At 47.6% G+C, this 20857-nt stretch overlaps 1 protein-coding gene across 1 annotated transcript in view; it reads right to left on the bottom strand.

Annotated features, from left to right (window-relative positions):
- KCNB1 (potassium voltage-gated channel subfamily B member 1) overlaps window positions 1-20851 on the bottom strand; it is a 109028-nt gene extending 88177 nt beyond the window's left edge. The window contains exon 1 of the mRNA XM_008635156.2: window positions 20179-20851. Coding sequence (XP_008633378.1) covers window positions 20179-20745 — 567 coding nt within the window. The 5' untranslated portion in view covers window positions 20746-20851. The remainder of the gene's footprint in view (window positions 1-20178) is intronic.
- Window positions 20852-20857: the final 6 nt, after the last annotated feature.

The raw sequence follows: 20857 nt of genomic DNA, 5'->3' as shown, positions 1-20857 counted from the left end.
AAGGATAAGTACATCTCACCAACATGCTTCCTTTTATTTATTTTGTAACTGTGATCAAATTTGCAGGAGTAGAAATGGGTTTTAAAGAGGCGAGACCAGGCTGCCCCTCCCGAGGACTCTCCCCTGCTCCGCGGGAGCCGCATTAACTCTGGCTGAAAGAAGTGGCCATGCCATGACTCATACTTTCCACTCCCCATAATCCCTCTCAGTAGGGTACAGACTTAAGAGTTTTCCTCTGACTTCTATTTTGTTTTAATTTATGCACCTGATTTGGAAAAGCCTTTGAAAAATCTGACAGTGGAGAAAAAAGGAGCCTGTTTTATCTGTCTGACGGACAGGCTGAAAAAATGCCCCAGCACAGTGAAATTCTGCACTACCAGGAAAATAACATCTGTGTCTACAGCTTTCTACAGGCTGTTAGTAAAAAACCCTAAACTACTAGAAGTCCTTTGTCAGAACAAGGACAGAGCTTAAGTGAAAGAATAAGCAGTTCCACTGAGTCAGAAGTGTGTGGCTGACACAAGACAGAGCAAATGTCTTTTTAAAAAAACACACCAATGAATTATGTACAAAGCCATGCTCAAGGGCCCAGATCCCATGTCTGGCTTCCAGCGATAGCAGCAGCAGCCATGCTGGGTCCCACATGCTTCCCGAACCTCCAGAGCCAGGCACGAGGCAGTGGCTACTTCTGTAAAAGGACTTCTTTTTTATGGGTTTTGGAAAGGTCAGTAAATAAAATCTAGGTTTTGACATGCCAGCTATTTTAGGAAAAGTGACTGTTTTTCCATTGTCCCTGTGTCTGAAACAGGGAACACCACTGCTTCAAAGCCACTCTGCAGCTGCAGCTTTATACACAATGCCAGACTATGTCACCACTGCAACTCACAGCCACCAGGTGACACAGGACCGTCCCCAGAGGGCCCCTAGGTCCACAATCCCTGTGGTTCATGCCTCACAGCCTCTCTGCAGCCTGTCCTCAACACAACCCATGCACCTGGTCCCCAGCCAGCCCCGCTTCCAGCCACAGGCTCCCGTGGCTGCCTCTCCCTGGCGCCGGCCTCCGCAGCTCCCCAAGGCACAGAGCCGGTCCTGGGCTCCCGTGCTCCGTTCCCAGCTCCTGCCCTGCACCTTACTGCAGAGGGGAAAATACCAGCTGCACCTTCTCTCTGATGAAGCGGAGCTCATCTCAAAGGACAGATTTCATTGTTCACATCCTGCACCAAAGAGCTCCAAGGGCAGCTGTCCTGGTATGTCCCCCCGCTGGCTGTGTCCTCACCGCTAAGGGACATGCCCAGAGCACTGCCCAGCGTCCCCCCTCAAATAAAATCCTGCCCTATAACCTTTTCTGCCTCACCCAGAAGATAAAATTGTATTGGGGAAGATTTCTTTGAGTTACTGTTTATTTAGCATCATTTTACAGCTCTGTTGGTCTAAGGTGTGTATTTTTAGTGTCTCAGATTGCTTCTTCCCATCTAGAGAAATAACAGCAAGTGCACAACATGTGCTGGAAAAACAAACAGTTTTACTGCTGGCTTTCTGGAAGCTTTTGGTAAATAGCTGCACCTGGTTCCAAGTGTACTTTGTTCTAAGGTGCTGGTAGTACCTGCCTGATGTCATGCTCTCTGAGGCTGTTAATTAGGAACATGTTGTGTTTTATTGGTGTTTGCATTTGGGGCTCTGTTTTGAACATATGAATGAATGGTGTCCCTAGAGAATATTATTATTTCTCCTGGAATACAAATTGGAGAAATATATGAATAATAGAGACAGACACTCTTAAAACAGCTCAGTTTATCCGATCAATTTCTAGAAAGTCATATTACCCAGCTGAGAGTACATCAATGATGCAAAATTGCCGAAGTGGTGAGCTATTTCAGGATATTCCAAACCCAAGTAATAACATCTTGGTACTCCTGTGATGGATTTATTGAGTACTAATCCTTCTGCACACTGTTGTCCTGCAGTCAATGAGCAGCTCTCCTCTGAAAAGCTCGGGAGCCTTTAGCATCCATCATCTTGATGACTGCAAATCTCTCTTTAATGGTGCAAGCCCCAGGAATGGTTTGCACCTATACGAGAGTGTGAAATTTTAAGAGTACTCCTTTCTGTGGAACTTCCCTGAATGTTAATAATGGGAAGGAGGCAAGAGGGCAGTGGGAAGAGATTTAGAAGTCTGCTGGTACATTAAAGATGGATCCCATAGGTAACACCTCCAGGTTACCTATGACCTTCACGATTGTTAGCGCTGCTAATATAAACACCTTACTCCACACAAACCTCCTTGTACCATTCAACAAATCTAAAAAGAGCAAATTTGACAGATTCAGCACTTTTATAGCCTTCCCCCAGCAGTGGGGGAAGCATTTGCTCAGAAATCTCAACCATAACCCTGCTGTTATCTCTATAATTAGACCAGTTTGGTCATTTTGAATGTAGTGTGTGTTGCTCACCTCAAATAGCAAATAACCTGCCATGCCACCCACACTCTGTGCACCTTTCCAAAGGCTTAGAAGCCTTGCTGCCTGTGTGGTGCCATGCAATGACCCTGAACTGCTCTGGGAATCTGGTGAGGAGCCTCCGCTGTGGGCTCCGCTTGGACAGCAGCCGCTGCCACAGGGAAAGGAGAGAACTGGGTGCTTTTCCTGCAGCTCAGAGCTCAGGCTGAAGACTCAGTTCAAGCACTGCAGAAAGGCTGGAACTGCCAGGAGGCTCTGTGGGGATGAAGACATGAAGGCACCATCAGTGCAGAGCTTCCTCAGGCCTTTACCAGCACGTGGAATGCCGTTCATTGGCACGGCACTCCGGAGCACGCCAGTGCCCGCTCTCCTCTTACCACCTCACCTGGAATCTCACAAACCACCAGAGAGCTCTCTAAGTGGCAGGGGAATACAAACCAGACCAAACCCAAAGAAACTATTTTTATTTCCTTTTTTTTCCCCTGAAGGTACCAGACAATCCCATGGCAACCAGCCTTTCAGAGTGGCTGTCATCTGGTCAATACAGCTTAAGTCATCAATCAGAAAACCAGGTCTTTCACCTAATCTGTTTCTTTACAAAGAAGTAATTTGGCCTGTACAGATGCTGTAAAACTGCCCCATGACTGAGTTATTTTGGGATAAAATGCAGTGGGGTCACAGAGCACAGAATCTTTTGCTGCATAAGACTTTCATCCAGCCCTAGTGGGTGCCTCAGTCACAGACATGAGATAGCCTTTGCAGTCCAGTCTCCATGGCTTCAAAGACACTATCGAGGATTAAACTGTCCCACACCACACAGAGAAACATCACTCCAGGGAGTCTGTGAGAGCTGCTGGAAAGTGAAGCCAAGCCCTGGCTCCCCCCAGTCCCACATCCCCCCAGGAAGCCTCAGCAAGTGCCCACTGAGCCCTTCTCCTCGCCCGAGCCGGTGCAGCCACTTGCTGTTGAGAAAATAACATAATTGCACACCGAGCAGTGAGCCTAATGAAGCCACGTCGATTTTGTTGTTAAGGCCTATGTTTCTAGGATTGCTGGCCTACCAGCACTGTGTTTTCCAAACAGAGACAGAAAAGGGCAGAGAAATCTCATTAATGACAGGACAAACAACCCAGCAATGCAACAGGGCTTGCTTCAAACTCAGATCCTGACAGAGACAGATTTCAGTGTGCTGGCATCTTGTGCTCCTCACTTGCCAGATAGTTTTGAATGGCCTGAGGTCACTGGTCATTAATTAGAGACAAATTTTATATTGTGACCCTACCAACAGAGGGTGAGGGCTCACAATGCCTAAACTCCCCCATACACAAGCACTGTGAGAAAAGGGAGGGATTTACTCTAAAGGTGATCATGAGAATGGATTTCATATGTGAGTGACTGCCCCAGTGGAAAATCTGTGCCCAAATCCAGTGCTGGGATCATAGCCCCTGGAATGAAATGGGTCCGTTTCTCTCCCCTCTCTGCATTTTCCTTTAATTCCTTCATTACTTTTCCATGTTTTGGAAGTGCAGAGTGCAAATGAATGCCCAAGAGATGACCTGAGAGTAAAGTCTGAAAAATGACAAGTCTGGGCAGCTTGGAGGGGTGATAACTCTGGCGGTCACCTCTGGGTGTGAACACCTGGAAGAGGAGGAAACCAAAGGACACCAATGCTGCTCCAAGAAAAGCCATCAGGAGGAGAAAATAAAATGGTGGCTTCACCCAGCATTTCAGGACAGGAGGCAAATACTGAGGCAGCATGATCTATCCTCATCTGGTCTCCTGCCACTTTGGGGCAGGGCCAAATGGGACCCCACTGCCACCACTGCTACTAGGAGGGTTTATTGGTGATACATGTCTCTGACACCTTTGTGTCTCTGTGTCATCGCAGAGCTCCAGGCAGTCTCAGTAGACACCCAGCTCTTCCATGGCACAGATTCCCTTCAGCAGAGCCCAAGCACACCTTTAATCAGCTTTGGGGGGACGTACAGACCTCACGGAAGCACACACTGAGTGAAGCCTACGAGGATATGCTTGCCTGAATTAGACTGCAATAAATAAGCAGCAGGGAAATTGTGTTCAAAGCTTTGGTGTAGGTATTTGCAGCTAAAAACGACCACTGCCTCCCATAAACATGGCACAGACGGGGCAGAGAGCTGGAGATCACTGCTCAGTGTCAGGAGATGTGGTTTCTCCAGCAACCTCCTCATCTCAATGTAGGCAGAAACTATGGCAAACATTGACTGTCTTTATGATAATCACTGCACAAAGACTCAGCGCCAGCTACCTGGAGGCTTTACATGTGCTGGGGAAGTGCTGCTCTCCCAAATTTGGCTATTCACTCTCCCTAATTCCACACAATCTGCAGGGCAATAGCTTTCCAGCACGGCCTCCCCAGGAAAGTCTCTCTCAGTAGACAGCAGACTCTCATGCTTATAGTCTAACACACAAGCATGCAGAAGGACACTGTCCAGAAGGAAAACAGAGCCCAGGATGCATATTAATTACTGGTGGCACAAAGCCCAGGCAAGGTTGCTGCTCCATGGTCAGGCTATAAATCTGTCCAAACAGGATTCTCACCACGTCTGCCTTGTTTACATTACAACATTTTATGGCCATGTGGTTCTTCACCTGGAGAGGAAGAGTATCCTTGCACAGCCAGTGAAGAGCTGGGATTTATTACCTGGTGAGAAAGGCCTGGCTGTGCCCCGGGCTGGGCAGTGCCCGTGGCCGCAGCGCTCCCGGGGCTCCCGCCCAGCGCCTGGCTGCAAGTCTGGGAGAAGTTTTATCCCTTTGTTTTCCCAGCAAAAAAGGCTTCAGAATGACAGAAAGCTTCAAGCCCCCCTACCCAGCTACTGAGCTAACCCAGCTCCTGCGAGGGCATCCCACCCTCCGTCCTGGGAGAAGCCTTGCCCAGGGACCTGCTGTCACGTGGATTTCTGCTTGCAGAGGGGCCTTGCTATGCAGTGTGGGAGGATATTTCCCAGTGGGGTCAAAAAGAAGTTCTCCCCACTCTCTTGCAATGAGACTGGCTCTGCAATGCCAGTAGGAGAGAGAATCAAGTGTTGCTTTCACCAGAGAGGGGAAAGGATTTGAGCTGAATGTGGCAGACTAACTGTTGAATTAGAGAAAAAACCAGGTTTCCTTCCCTGCATTGGCCATTTCTCACAGCTCCTGGGCCCAGCACTGTCACAGTTACAGGCACAAAAAGCAGATGACAAGAAAGTGTCCAGACAGACAAAAACATAAAATAAAATCTGGATTGTTAAACATCTGTTCCACAGAAACAAATCTCTGTAGGCTTCTTGGATGTTGCAGATGTCACATTAACCTGAAGCACTTAAGAATTTTAACTAGAGGAGGAAAATGTCCCTATTTTTATAGAAAATTCCTCAGCACACACTCCTGGCCTCCTCAGTGAAATGGGTCCTTTAATTGCACCCTAACGTGCTCCTTCTTTGCTCCACGCTTAATGTTAAGAAGATGCTTGAGGCTTGTTGACTCCCAGGAGATCACTCAAGTACTGAGTTATGTGTGTGCTGAAGTTTCCCACTCTTAGCAAGGGTTTCACTTCACCTCCAGGCAGGCCCAGCTGGAGGGATCAGCTGGATCAGAGCCCTGTGTGTGCCCAGAGGCAGAGAGGGAGGATCAGCTCTGTCTGACACCTGCTCTGAAGAGGTAACTTTGAAAAAGGGTGGGGGAAGGCATCTTCCATCCCTTGTTACTACATGAACATATAGCTCCAAAAATCTTCATTCTGTACAGTGTCCCAAAGGAAAACATTTGAAATAATCCATATTCATTGGAGTTTTTAATCCCTCACAAACCAGAATTCAGCAGGCAGCTAATGAAGAAGACAATTATGCAGCACTTCACACAAAGAGCAAACCAGAACAGGTGCAAAGGCTGGAGCGTTGCCACACTTGCTCTGTTCCTTGGCACAGGGATCGGGGCTTTACTTAAAATGTATTCACACATCCCAACAGTTTAAAGACTCAGTCTGAAAGGAAAAGAGGTGACATTTAAGACTGATCATTAGCTGTTGACCACCTAAGATACTAAATCAGAAAGGAGACAGCTGGCCAAACTCAGCTTTATTTGTGTTCTTTCTGAAGAACACAAGCAGAAATGGTGCTGCACCAGCAGGGCAGTGAAAACACAGACTGTGCTTGGTTTGCCCCTTGAATTAGAGCTCCGATGTACAAGAACAGGGCAAAGGAGTGGTGCCCAAAGGATTCACGTCCAACCAGACAAGCATGGGAAAAGCAAAGAGAGATTTTCAGTCTCTCAGAAGCAAAGAGATATTTCTCCAGATGTTGGTTAGAGGTGCAAGAGAGTAAAAATCCCCTTTTGGAGTTTGTGCAGGAAACTCGGAGCAAAGCCATGACCCAGATGTGCCAACAGCAGCCGTGGCACTGCCCAGCACTTTGGGGAGGGTGTGGAGGGAAGACAAACCATGGAGCTGAGTTCCAAGGACACAGAGCTACTGGACTCACCAGAAGGACCTGCGAAAGAACAGAAGCAAGGAGGTCAATGGTGAAGGACTTCAACTGAAACAGCCAGCCTTTTTTAAGAGGGGGTTTCAATGCACTTTTAATGAAAAAGATCATTTTTGTGAGCAGGAAGAAGGAGCCTTCTGCCAGTGTTATGGCTTATTCCCCCTGGAAAATGCTAAGGAAAAGAACTATTCCAACAGGTAGGTGATAATAGAGGGAACAAGTGATGATAAGATAGCAAAGATATGAACTGCTTAAGGACCTGGTGGAAAAAGAAAAAAGAATGAATTTAGGAAGAGACATAATTTCTCTCAGGATGATGAATTACAAATAGAAAGGTTCTGTATTGCTGACCATTTCAACACATAACTGCACCTCACGCAACTCACACAATTATCCTGGTTTTACACACAGATTAAGTAATTGCTTGTATAAACTTCAAGACACCTTGGCATACTCCAGCTGCCTGATTTGCATGCGAAATCACAGCAATTGCAGGTACAACCCTCCTTCCCTTGCACACCTCCCCTCAAACAAGGCCAGGAAAGCACCAGCAGTGCCTGGGCTGCCCCTGGCACGGAGCACCCGGGAGCATCCCACGGCTGCTCTGGGGTTCGTTCATAGCAGCAAAACCTGGGACACAAGCGGCTGGGTGAGGGAAGCAGGGACAGGCAGAGCAGTGGGTTCCTGTATCTGCCCCACTCGCTGTTCTGGAGAGCACTGCCCCAGTGGTCCCTCAGTGCCTCGCTGCTCCCCACAGCTCCGAGCCCTGCTGGACACCGGGATCCCAGCCCAGGGGCTGAGCAGCCATAGGCACGTCCTCCTCCTGCCGCTCTTGCTGGGGAAGCAGGCCAGTCTGCTAATGGGATCAGCAATTAGGGAGACTGATCCCATACCTTTCTACAGCAGTTTTTGCTTTCTCTGTAAAACGTATTTATTACTCGTTTTGGGGTAGCATACACGAGCGGTGAGTCAAGACCTTGTTGCACTTAGTGCTATATAAACACAGAACAAAAAGACAGAACTTCCTATAAAGAGTTTATAAATTAAATTAATTACATCTATAACTCCTGGAAGTGGCATTGCCATGCCCAAGTCATCTGGACCATGAAGCAAATTTTCCAGAAGACAGTGCAAACTAAGAAGTGTTTCAGAGCCACTTTACAGAAGCTCTTAAGAGCATCTTTAAAAATAACTATTAAGTCAAGTGGGTTTCGTTCATGGCCATTCATTCGTAGCCAGAAACTTCACCAAATGTGTTCTCAAGCTTAATAAACATGCAAAAATAATGGAATTGCACCTGCCCCAGTGACCAGCAGAGAGGAAAGAGAGGCCAAAGACCCCTCTGGTGAGACCTGGTGCATTTGCCTAGCATGGTGAAAATCTGGTATTTCAGCAGGCATGTGCTGGAGCTTTGGCCAGGGCTGCAGCTGTTAAATGAGACCATTCTCTGGGATTGCAGGAAGTCTAAAGTTACACCTATAGAATAACATTGTGTGTAAGCACAGACAGAGAGAGCACAAACATGTCAATTAGCAAAATGCACTCTGATACCTGATGTGCTCTAGAATGCAGCACATCTTATGTTTGGTGGAAATATCTCTTAATCAGGACAGCCCAGAAGGGTCCTGTCCTGCTGAGCCACATGCAGGAACTTGGAGTCAGGAAAGGTCAGAACATATACAAGGAGTGTTGGGTCTGTCAGCACCTTGGGTGGCATGAAGAATGCATGAGGTTCTTGCTCCTGAAAAACTCCCTTTGATGACATTGGCTTTGGCCAAGGCAGGGCTAGCAGGGCTCTGACCAGTAGGAATTAATCATAATTCCTAGACTACACTTCATCTGCTTCAAATTTACTTTAAAGGATCAAAATAACAGTAAGTAGGATCCAATATACCTGGAGTTACCAAACCCACCACTTTATCAAAATAAACCAAAAGTAAATGCCAGTCACATCATTTGACATCTCCTTCACGAACAGAAATTAGAGGCTGAGATGTCTGAGAGCTCTCGTGGTACCACAGAGTCTTCAGCACTCCTGGGAAACTGGGCCCAGCCACCGCCTGGGAGTCCCTCCCAACACTGACATCAGCTCTCCAAGAGCACCACAAAACCTGGCAGGTCCTTCCCAGTGCAATCCCAGCCTGCTGCTGTGTGAGCCCACCTGCCTCACAGTAACAGGCAACACCTCCCAAAGACACGGCTTCTCTCAGCTGAGCACTGCAAAACCTGCTGAGATCAATCAGGCTCTTACCTGGGAACGATTAGAGGCGAAAAATAATTGTGTGGTGACTGCCCTGAGTTTAATTCAGCACCCTGGCAACAGGTATGAGCTACAGCTGCAAACTGAGGAGGCATTTGCTGACAGAACATTGGTGTTTCTTTACTTTTCATCTCTGTTCTACCTTAACTAAAGCTATCCCTAAGGAACGCCAGCCAAGGTGATGAGACATAGGTGCTCGAGAAGTTCAGTCCAAGGACGGAGAGGAAAGAACTAAGGTGAGCTTTGCAGCCCACCTGTGCAGGACTCCCTAAAGCTTTGTGAGCAGAAGAGAGGGAGCAGCATTTTGTGGGGACACCACAAAAACTGTGAAGGTCCCCTGGGTGGTCAGCTGAGGGTTAAAGAGACTCTTTGTGGGACACTGCAAGCAAGGGACTTGCTGGGCTGCCCCTTGAGGACCCCTCCTGCCCAGGGTAACAAACAGAGGCTCTCTTGGAGCAAGGATCAGTAAATCCCATTGCCGAGGCTGCTTCAGAGAGAGCTGCTGCCGCCAGCTCTGCTGCTCTGACCCAGGATGCAGGGTCTGCTGCCAATCACAACTTTCTTCCTGCCAGCAGAGAAAATACTGCACTGGTCAAGAAAATCTCCTATCTGCTGCGTCCAGCCTGTGTCCAACACCCCTGAGCCCCAGAGGGAATGGCGCCGATGCACTGGCAGGGAAACCGCTGGATTCACACAAAGTCCAGCCACGGAACGATGGCAGCTTTCTAGACCAGCTTTGCTCTTGCCTGTATCTGGGAGATTTTCTTATTTACTGTTTCTTCTGCACTGTCATGTTTCAGTGCAGATTGATAGCAATAGTTACTGCACCAGACAGGCGTGAGGATTACTTAATTAATGTTTGTGAAGCGCTTTTAGATCCTCACATGAAAGCAGCTAAGAAACACAACGTATAATTATTATGTATTATTAATAAACTTCTGGCACATTGACAGGAGGGAAGACAACGCTTTTTTTTTTATCTTTTTATTTTCTAAAAAGATTAAACTTTTATGCTATGAAGGACAGACTTACCAAAAATTCACGAGTAAGTAAACAAGGAGTGAAAGCTCCTCATTCCACCAGGAAGACAGACAGCAAGCACTGCCTGAGGAAGTGAGTTCCACTCCTTGTCTATCCAGACACTTGAGCAATCCATAGTTTTTGAGAGTGGCCAGATATGGAGAAGAACAGGGATGTTACAGACATTGCTAATAGTGGAAGTGGTCAAATGCACCAATTACAAGGAGTAGAGAGTTTGTTTAATGTGTGGTCACTATGGTTGACAAAAGCATGCACTGCAGAAGCAATGAAGTGTGCAGAGCAAGAGATGGACATTTTCAAACAAACAGAAAAATCACAGCTGTGTGAACCAAGTTTTTTAGAGCTGAGAACGTGCCAGACACAAACCCGATTCCCAGAAATATGAAGAAACCCAATCTCATGGATTCCTAGGCAGTTCCACAGAAGTGGCCAGCTCTCGTGTACTGCAGCTGCCGCTTAGAACACCTACGGCTGAGATCCAGCTGCACCAGAGAAAAAGGGGCCCAGAGGTTAGGGGTGAATTACAACTCTGCCTCCTTCTCCATCACAGACCCTGAGATGCCTCTGCACCCTCTCCAAATAAACCAGGACAATCACACTGCTCTACCTGACACGGCAACTGGGAGGACAAACACGATGCACTCAGATGGCAGGACAGAGAAAGCCAGGGACAGACAGACACCAAAGCACTGCAGAGAAGGACAGGAAGAGAGTGGACACAGTGATACAAATCTACCAGTGATAGATCTCAGCTGCTGCTTGTGGTGCCTCGTGCCATTACGTGTTTCCATTCCCTGTTTACACTGCCACTGGATAGTACTGAACCACCCAAGCAAAGCACAGCTGGCACACGGAGGAGATTCCTTGCCATGGGAAGGGTGCTGACTACAGTTCCTGCCCCTACAAAAGATTTTATGTGGTGACACTGCAACAGACCTCTTTGCTCACACCTTCAATTTATTCTTTCAGCAAAATGAGGGGTTTTTTAAAGAGATACGCACAAGGAATCTTGACTCTGAACATTTAGTAAGCATAATCATGCTTTAGAAACATTTTGCCTGTCAGTACCAATGAGAGAGCATTTCTGGTGTTTATACTGTTTATGTACTGCAAATGAGATTTACAGCTCCATTTTGTTCAAAAATGAGCCAAGAGCAAATGGACTTAAATAAAATAAAACAAAACTAATCTGTGCTTTTGGCTAGAGACTCTGCACAAATCCTAGTCCAAACAGCATTGAATAAGTTCAGCTCATAATAAAAGGAACTGATTATGTACAGCAGAAAAAAAAAGAACTTTCAAATAAGTTGTTCCTTCAATTTGCTTTGACTGTTCACCAGCTTTTGTTAGTGACGTAGGTTTTTTATCAGATTAGACAGATACCTGATGGATGTTATCAATACTAGTTGAGTACCAACAAGTGCTTTGGTTTTGGCTTTGCTGTTCATTTTTCTTGCCCAAACACACAGCCAAGAGCCCAGTGCTGAGCTAAGGCCACCTTCCCCCCACTGCAGTGCCAGCAGCTCAGGGAAGGGTCACAAATCATCCGCAGCCCTTGGACCAATGGTCCACATCACTGGACCAGAATAACTGCAAACCTCAGCAAAACCTCACAGGAATCACAGGGGGAACTGGGAGAGACTTGTGAACAGAGAAAGGGGGAACATGCCAAAAAACGTGGATCCATCTTTGAGGCCAGGCTGAAGGGAGCTCCCAAGCTACCCACAGCCCATGCTCTGACCCTCTCCTTCACCCCAGTACTGTTTCTACCAAAGGTGGCAGTTGGGGTGTCTGAGGAGACACTGCTCCTGTAACACTGGAGTCATTCATTACATTTGTTGTGCTCAAAGTGGAGCTGGTTGCACAGATTAGCTCTTAATTGAAAATAAATACCTTCCTTACACAGGTTAACTTTGGTAAAAAGGAATCCCCACATTGACAGACAGGTTTAATATGTGTTCATACATATCAATATATACTAGCAGATATGTATTCTGATTTATTGAATCATTTCACAACACAGGTTTTTCTATATGTTACTCTGACATCTGCACTCCCTTGCTCAAAACACTTTAGCAGCATCGCCTCCCTGGAGCCAGAGCTGCATCAAAGCATGCTGAAAACACCCCAGTACAGACCTTCTGCTTTTAGATCTACCAGAGGAAAACCTGCTATTTTTCTGTAACCACTCATCCCTCAAACCTGACAAAGGTTGCCAGCACTTTCCCATGCAGGCTGGGCTCATTTCAGTAGGAACACCTGTGCCTAAACAAGGAGTGGGTTGTTTTCTCTCTCCATCCCCTTGAATAAACTGCCAGAGGGCTGCCAGCACCTTTCCCTCTGTAAGATCTCACCATGGGCAGTGCCCAGGGACCACGGGAAGCTCATCTATCCCATGAAAATGCCCTGGTGACATGGGAGAGTGGGAAGCCAGGGTCCCCCCTCCCCACCCAGTCTTCCTCACTGACCTTGGGCAATGGTCACCTCCTCACTTTAAGATGGGGATAATACATATATCACAGGTTTGTCCTGGCCTCAACTAATCCATCTTTTCAAAGCACTTTGAGAGCTTTGCTTGATGAGCACAGACATTATAATACTCATCTGTTCCAAATACATTCAGTGGGAGTTTTACGCTCCACAGAAGCAGGACTGGGGCTGCTGGTGTTACCGGGGTCCTAAAAAATAAATCTGCTTGGGAAGAGCCATGGCCAGGCACAAAGGCACAGTGCTTACCTCAGCCCTCTTCCAGGCTATCCCTACAATAAAGAGTAGAATTTCTCATTAGAAATCAGAACAAGCCCTCACCAAGGCCTGCTGGTGAACACGTTCAGCTGGTGCCAGGCTGTATAGGGGACAGGAGAGGCCAGAAGAGAAGCTAGGACAGGGGGAGAAAGCAGAGACCAGGCCAGCTCAGGGGGAAGCTTACCACAAGGTTTAGTGTTGCTGTACTGAGTAACCAGGAACACCGGGAGGTGAACATGAGGCTGTTGCCCCAAGGACTGAATTTAGGGCAAGGTCAGCCTAAGGATAAAGAGCACCAAGGCTAAAGCAGCTTGGGCAGGCCAGTTAAGCAGTGGGGTGTGGGGCAGGGAGCCCTGTGCTGTCAGCAGGTCCTCAGTGCTTGGCACAGAGCAGTGTGGAGCCCGTTCACCCCCAGCCCCAGAGCTCTGCCCCGTTAGGGCAGCGACCACCCAGCCCTGGGGCAGCCCCTGGGAAACCAACCCAGCCCAGGAGGGAGCTGAGCCTCCCCATGATCTAGGAATTGACCCAACTCTTCTCATCACAGCCAGGGTCTGATCCTTGTCTGCCTTAACATGACAACATAGGTGTAGAGCTTCTCGAGAGAAGGCTCATATTAATGCCTTGCTCGAGTGCAGTGGCCCCATCGTGCTTCTGCTGGGTCTCTCCATAGAGTAAATCACAGTGACTGTGTTTATTGTAAGAACTAAGTGAGCAGCTGTGAACTTTCTTTGACATAAATATTTTGCCATTAGCAATGACAAATAGCAATGCTCATGTTGTAAAAGTAACATTGGATTATTCCTCTCCATGAGGGCAGTCACATCATGAGAAATCAGAAGGACATTGTGATTGGAAAAATGGGTAAAAAGAAGAATGTGATGGCAAGGATATTTATCCCACTGTGTAAGAAGAGTTAAGAGAAGAATGGATTTTTCCACGGAGCTCTGGAGTGTCTGTGCAGAGCCAGCTCTGGACACTGTCATGGTCAGCACAGGGCAGAGCCTGGCCACATGTGCAGGTGCTTCACACAGGTACCTACCAAGGCTACACCTGCACATTACACCACACCAGCATATCCTGGGGGCATTGGGCCCAGAACTTTTCCTCTGAATCCCATTATTACTAAACCTCTGCAGTTACAGCTGAACAAAACAGGAATTTTCCATTGTTGCAAGATTTTCTACTTTTTGACTGGTGATGTTAGCACCTCAAACCCTGTCTGCTCTCAGGCTGAACAGGATGGGAGAACACTGAGCAGTGAGGGGAATTAATTTCTCAGAGATTTTTTTCAAAGGTACAAATGAGAGCTGGTGCTTTAAAAATAGCATTGACTGTACTTCTATAGCACACGTCCTCCAAGGAATTCAGCACAAGCATGTAAGCTTGTCACTTCCCTCCAGAGGCAGGCGGGCTCTCATGGATGTGGATGCTCAGGCTCTCCAAGCGGGAAGTTACGGAGAAGTTAAAAATCCAGGAGCGTGCCAACACACACGTGTTCGTGCATACTGGTGCTTCATGGACTGGATGGCAAGCACATCAAAAGAAATACAAGGCCTAACAATTAACTTTCCTTTTCTACATTCTCTATAGACTGCAGAGCTGCAGGCTTGGATTGGAAACAGCTGAACTCAAACCAGCTTCAGGCAGGAGCACCAGGCAAGTGCCTGCTGGATCCAAGGGCTGAAATAGCAGCTCTGGGGAAAGGCTCACCTTTGAAGGAGGATCCCACCTGGAGAGCTTAGAACAAGCTCATTGTTGGCAAATGCATCCCATGCAGGCTGCGAGGCCATCGGCCAGGCCATGTTACAGGGACTCCTTTAGAGCCAGGAAAGAATCACAGGACACAGCTACCAAGCTGGCAGTTTCACTAGGGTGCAGGTTTTCTCCCCCAGCTGGGAATCTGTGGAGGCTATAATGAGAGGAGTTCTGGGAACTGGCCACACAGCAATACATTGTGGGCAGGTCCACTGGTGCGACAGACACAGAGGACATTGCAGGGAACTAAACACAGGAATTAGAGCTCCCCAGACAAAAGATTTAAGTCCACTAGAAGGACAAGACCCAGAAAGTAGCTGCAGGATGAAAAGAGATTGATCCAGAACAGCAGTCATTTGTGTGTCCACAGGACAGTGCTGTGCTAGAAGCCCAGGGATAAGCTACAGACCAAACTGGCAAAACCCTGAACCCAGGGGAGAGGCTTTGGAATGAGGCTCTGCTTTTGAGGATCTCTGAAGATAGGAGTTCACTTTGGATGAAGGGAAAAAGTCTCCTATATATAGCAAAAAAGCCAAGGCAGTAGCTGCATCACACTGGAAAAAAGTTACAGATGGAGGCAAAATATGGGCAATCTGGCTTTAACAGTCAAAGTCAACATCTGCCCTGTGATGGGACCCTTGGAGACAGACAAGGCATGGCTAAGATGTGACCCCTGCAATTCAGGAGAGGGGTTTCCTCTGCCAAATGCTAAATTCAGGCAGGTTTAGAGATGAATGAAAACTGCACACCATAAGGGAGGACCAGGAATAGAAAGCCCATGTGGGGGAAGAACGCTCTAGATGTAGCAAATGCATCTCCAAGAGGCTTTTATCATTCTTATTTTGTCACTACTATCAACAATAATATGAAAAGAGCTTACAGAGCATCCTCCCCAGTCCCTAAGCAATGCATCTAGAGATTAGCAGCAGAGAGCAGTGGGCAGCAGAGAAAAGCTGTTCAAGGAATGTAGAGGCATGCATAATGAGATTACCGAACTGGAGTTGCATGTTTTCAAGGATAAATGTGATATTATTGCACTGGCAAAGGCATAGCAGGAGCAGGGGAAAAGATGAGAAATAGCCTGTCAGAAGGGAGGGATCACTGCAGCTGAGCTCCCAACAGGACAGGGACAAGTGGGAAGTGGAGGCAGCGAGGAGGAAAGGAAGTGCACATCCTACTTGACATGCAGAGAAGCTTTTTGCAAAGTGGGTGATGTCATCGTGTTTTTCTCAGCCTTCAGGACAGTAAGAGAAAAATAGATGAAACCAGCACATGCAGAGGAGTCTGTAAGACGAGCAGACTTCCCCCTCCCCACCCCATGCAACACTAATTGCTCAAATATTGATCGGGGAAATAATTTGTAAGGACTAAAGGAGGAAAAGAAACACTTTCCTCTCAAGAAGCAAAAAGGGCAATGTTCTTGCAGGGTTGCTGGAAGGGTCCTGGTGATCAGAGAATTTCCAGAACCATGGAAGTTAATCTCAGATGTTGAGTTGGTCTGATTTGTTATTTGTTTATACTGGAGAGCATGAACAACTGCAGGTTTTTATTTTTCAGGATACCACACGAATTGTTGGAATTACAGCTAGGCTGGTTCTCCCAAGGGCCAGACAGGTGAGAGACCCATGGACCCTAACTAGCCTTGGTTAGTGGAAAGCAACACCTTCCAAAGGGACTTTGGCAAGCCAGGACTGGTAGCTGGGCTGAGGGTGACAGGAACCAGCTGCCCAGGCTTAGCCTTGGCAAGGGAAGGAGCAATTAGGATTAAAAGCCCAAACCAGAATGCTGGAGCAGTGCTAACCACTACTGCCCTGGCATGGACACTAAGCCCCGAGGACAAGCAGCAGTTCTGCTTGGCTTCTGGAGAGCCGCTCTTCTTTCCTGACAAAAGGAAAACTACCATGCAACAAAATGTAAAAGCTTCTCCAGAAAATATCTGCACCCCGTCAGTTTCTAGAGTAAACCATGACAGAAGCGAGCACCAGAGTCCTCTGTGGTTAAAAATGGATGTTGTGAGTACACCAAAGTACACAAAGAATACTATTTAAAAAAAAAAAAACAAAACCAAGAAACAGCCATCAAACTATTAAGACAGACTGGGAGAATGATAAAAATAAGCATGAACATGCAAAAACAGTGATTGCAGGAAGAGGAGAAAGCATCCACAAAGCCTGCAGTGAGTATTTCTCAGGGATATGCAGGCAAATAACCACAGGAAATGGGAGAATCAGATCCTTTAAAATATATTCGAAAGTTAGAGGGAGATGAACAGTTTTATTTAATAACTGCCTGATAAATATTTTTTCATTTGATAGAGGGCAGGTCCCTCAAGTGCTCCATTCTGCACACGGGGGTTTTCCCTCTGGGCGAGGGGAGTGCAGGGCAGCCCGACGCACTGGGGGGTGAACTGAAACCAGTTCGGGCACTGGATGCCCTGGCTGCCCCTGGGGCCGAGCTGGAGCGGTGCCGTGGGTCTGACACCTCCCAGAGGGCCGGTGCTGTGGGCACAGCCTGAGGGAGAGCAGCACTCACCCCTCTGCTGCTGCGGGGTGGCAGCAGGGCTGCAGCCCCAGCACCCGCCCAGCGCCTCCTCTGCAAACCTGGAGCCTCTCAAGGAGGGGGAATTATAAAATCCAAGAGTGTTCTCTCCAGTCACGTACAGGGTGAAGCCTCACAAATAAGTAAGAGCCTGCTTGCCATGAGGTGGTTGGTTTCAAAGCCAGACAGAGCAATCAGAAGATATGGGTAAATCTCCAGTGGATAAGAAAGAAACAAAAACTAAGGTCTGGGAGATTCTTCTTCTGTTACATGAATGCTATTTTCCACCCTGGGGTACACCACATATTGTCCCCTTTAAATAAATAATAAAAATAAAATCCATAGAAAACAAAACCAACAAAAACCACCCAAGAATAAAAAAAAAAAAAAAGGCAAACCCAAATCCCTGAAAACCAAACAAATAAAAACCAGCTCTGTTTAACTGGTCCCAGTATAACCCTGGAGTAAGCTGGTATGGAGGGGACAGGCGAGGTACTGTGCAGAAAATGTTAAAATACAGCCAATGCTGGCAGCCACAGTCCCTAGGTTGGCTCGGGGGGAGAACTTGCACTTGTAGCCATTTTCCTGACTTCTTAAAGAGAACATGAAGGCATCTTGTATTTGTTGCATGGAAAACCCTTTGCACTGAGTGGCACAAGTCTGAAGAGAAAAAATAAACAAGAGCAGTTCAGATTTCCCCAGCGGTGGTTTTAGGACCTTGCGTGATGTTAAGCCTCACAACAGTTTACTTTGTTCCCTTTCCATAGGAACAGTTTGAGCTCCCAGACCTGGCAAAGCAGAGGGAGTCTGGCTTTAGGAGAGGTGACAGAAGTTCCCGGAGGCCCGCGGCCTCCGCAGAAGTGCTCCAGTGAGCAGCCAGCTGAGGAAAGCTGGCCAGAAACTGCCAGGCAGAGGCTCAGATTCAGCACACACAGCCTAAAAGGGAGCCTGGGCACAGCTGGATAGGTCAGATAACGGGTCAGGCTGCCAAGTCCCTCTCCCCTTGTCCTTCCATCAGAAGTTGAAGAGTGAGTTCAACCTATCCAATATGTGGATTGAATTCTCAGGAAGGTGATCAAAGCAAAGGGCACACTCTGGCACGAGGGAAAAGCTATCCACCAGCAGGGAGCAAATTGGATAAAGAATAGGCCTAGCAGCACTTCTGTCCCCGCCTGCTAAGCTAATTGTTCATCAGGCCTGTCTGCCCTGCTACACATGAAAGGAGTGGGAATCGGTGTTTGGGAACTGCTGGAATATTTGAGGTTTGGGAACACACAGCATCACTTTCATTGCAGTAATGAAGGCACAGAACGGCAGCTTTAAATGCTAAGGGTAATGATGCATTACCAACCCCTCTCAATTAATCCAGAGCCTGCAATGCCGAGTGCACTTACTCCGAGAATTTTCTCAGAAAATGAAGCTAGAGTATTTAATTTATAAATCACAAAAGACACTTATTTGGCAAGAATGACCCTTGCTCATATACAATAAATCATGAACATCAACAGTCTCTAATGGATTTTGAGTCAGTGCCACAGACAGCAAAGCCTGGGGCCTGTGTTTCAGGATTCCAAGACTGTGCCAAAGGAGCCTTATAAATTATTAATGCGTTCATCACAGTGTCATCTGTGCCACTGGAGAGATAGAGACACTATGGGGCTCTGTTTGTCATTAAAAAAGGGATAATGGGTTCAGGCGTTAGCAGGCAGCCCCTGCCTCCCCTTCCCCTGCCGGGATAAGCCAGTCCACACCTCATAAAATCTCTTCCCCAAGTTTCATACATGCTCTTGGTTCATGATATGCAGCATTTTGGGAAGAGAAAAAAAAGAGGTAAAGAAGTCTGTTTTCCCAAGTAGCCCACCCAAGCCAGACTCCCTAAGGGATGGATGGAGCCAAGGTCTGCGTTTGCAGATGTTTGTACGGAGAGAGGTGCATTACAGAGGGAAGCCAGGGCTTCTTGCAGCTTCTCTGCCATACAGTGAGGATGTGGGTATATAGAAAATTCAAGTTTTGGTCCCTACTGCTCAGTCTCTCATGCTTTTCAGTTATTCATCCCACAGTTTTCAACCTCTCCCCCTTCACTTTTGTCCCCATGGTTACTGAATCACTGTGTTCGCAGAGATTTTCCTCACTAAAGAAAATGTGACTAACATGAGGCAGCTAAATTATCAGAGCCAACTCTGACATTGGTTTCTCCCAACATGGATTTTATCTTCAAAACACCTTCAAGGAGATCTGTTCACTGGAACCAACTTCAGAGTAAGCAGCACTTCAGCTATTGACAGAGCTGCATCACTTGCCCAGGGAAGACTTGAAAAAGGATGGAATTCAAACACCAGCTTTAGCAGACATGCAGCCTAGGAGTGCATGATACAAATAAGTAGGAGATGCATTTCACTACAAAAAACGAAATTAAATTAAGCCCTGGAATTGAAGGCATTATTTCCTCACTGCACCTGGGTCTAAGAGTTCAAGCAGAACTGGCTGCTTGAAAGCCAGTTTGATTAACCAGCAGAAGACATGCATGTTTTAGGCCCAAAGAAATCTCTATTACAGACTGCACCAACACAGGCCACTGGGTAACAAGTCTAAAATGTCCAGCCACAGCAGTCTTTGTGCACTGACCCACTGCTCAGAGAAGCTTCTTCCACACTGAGCAGCCTAGGCTGCCCCAGGGACACTCAAACCAGATCCCTTCCAAACTACCAAAAACCCCCAGAAAACATTAAAATTCATTTGCATATGAGAGGCCTTTCTCTCCTTCACTCACAGCATCCATCCAGCCAGCCACAAGTGCCCTGACATTTAAGCAAGGGCAGCAGGACAACACCTCAGGTAAGCATCACCAGTCAGGAGCCAGTAGACAACAGAGACATAGAACACTTACCTTGGCTGCTACGGAGGAGTTGGGCTTCTCCAGGAGGTCCCAGAGTTTTTTCCTTTTCTCAGCACAGCAAGTGTTATCGAATTCCTCCCCTTCCCTTTCCCTCAGGGTCTCTGCTTCTCTCTTCAGCTCCTCATTCATCTGCTCTTTCTTCTGGTGGTAGCGGGCCTGGCAGCAGGACTCCAGGTAGATCTCATCCACCCCCCAGTAGTCCAGCTCCTGGCTGAAGGACAAGGCGCACATCTCCTCCATCATGTGCAGCTTACCAGTACGATAGAAGTTCAAGATAGAGGTGAATGCCCCGGGATGCCTGTCAAAGAAGTACTCGTTCTCCTCCAGGTTGTAGTCATCACAGATCTCCATGAGGGAGTCGTGCGTGTTGCAGTCTCTGAGCTTACCCAGCCTGGTCCGTGGCAACCTGTCCAAGGTCCGCCAGAGAACCTCGTGGGCCAGCCCCCCCACGTTGAGCTTGACCCTTCGGGAGCAGGCCTTGCTCCTGACGATCTCGGTGGGGTCTGGAGGCAAAGAGGTAGTAGAGCGAGATCCATGCTTATTCATCCCCAGAGGCATCGCTGGTCCCCCTCAGGCTGGACGCTGCACGGTGCGGCGCGGGGCAGGGCGCGGGGGCCGGCTCTCCTCACCTCTCCTTCCCCTCCATGCCCCAGAGCTGCAAGAGAGGCCG

Source organism: Corvus brachyrhynchos, unplaced genomic scaffold, assembly GCF_000691975.1.
Source record: "Corvus brachyrhynchos isolate BGI_N302 unplaced genomic scaffold, ASM69197v1 scaffold10, whole genome shotgun sequence".
NCBI lineage: Eukaryota > Metazoa > Chordata > Aves > Passeriformes > Corvidae > Corvus > Corvus brachyrhynchos.
This window is presented reverse-complemented; position numbering and strand designations above follow the sequence as displayed.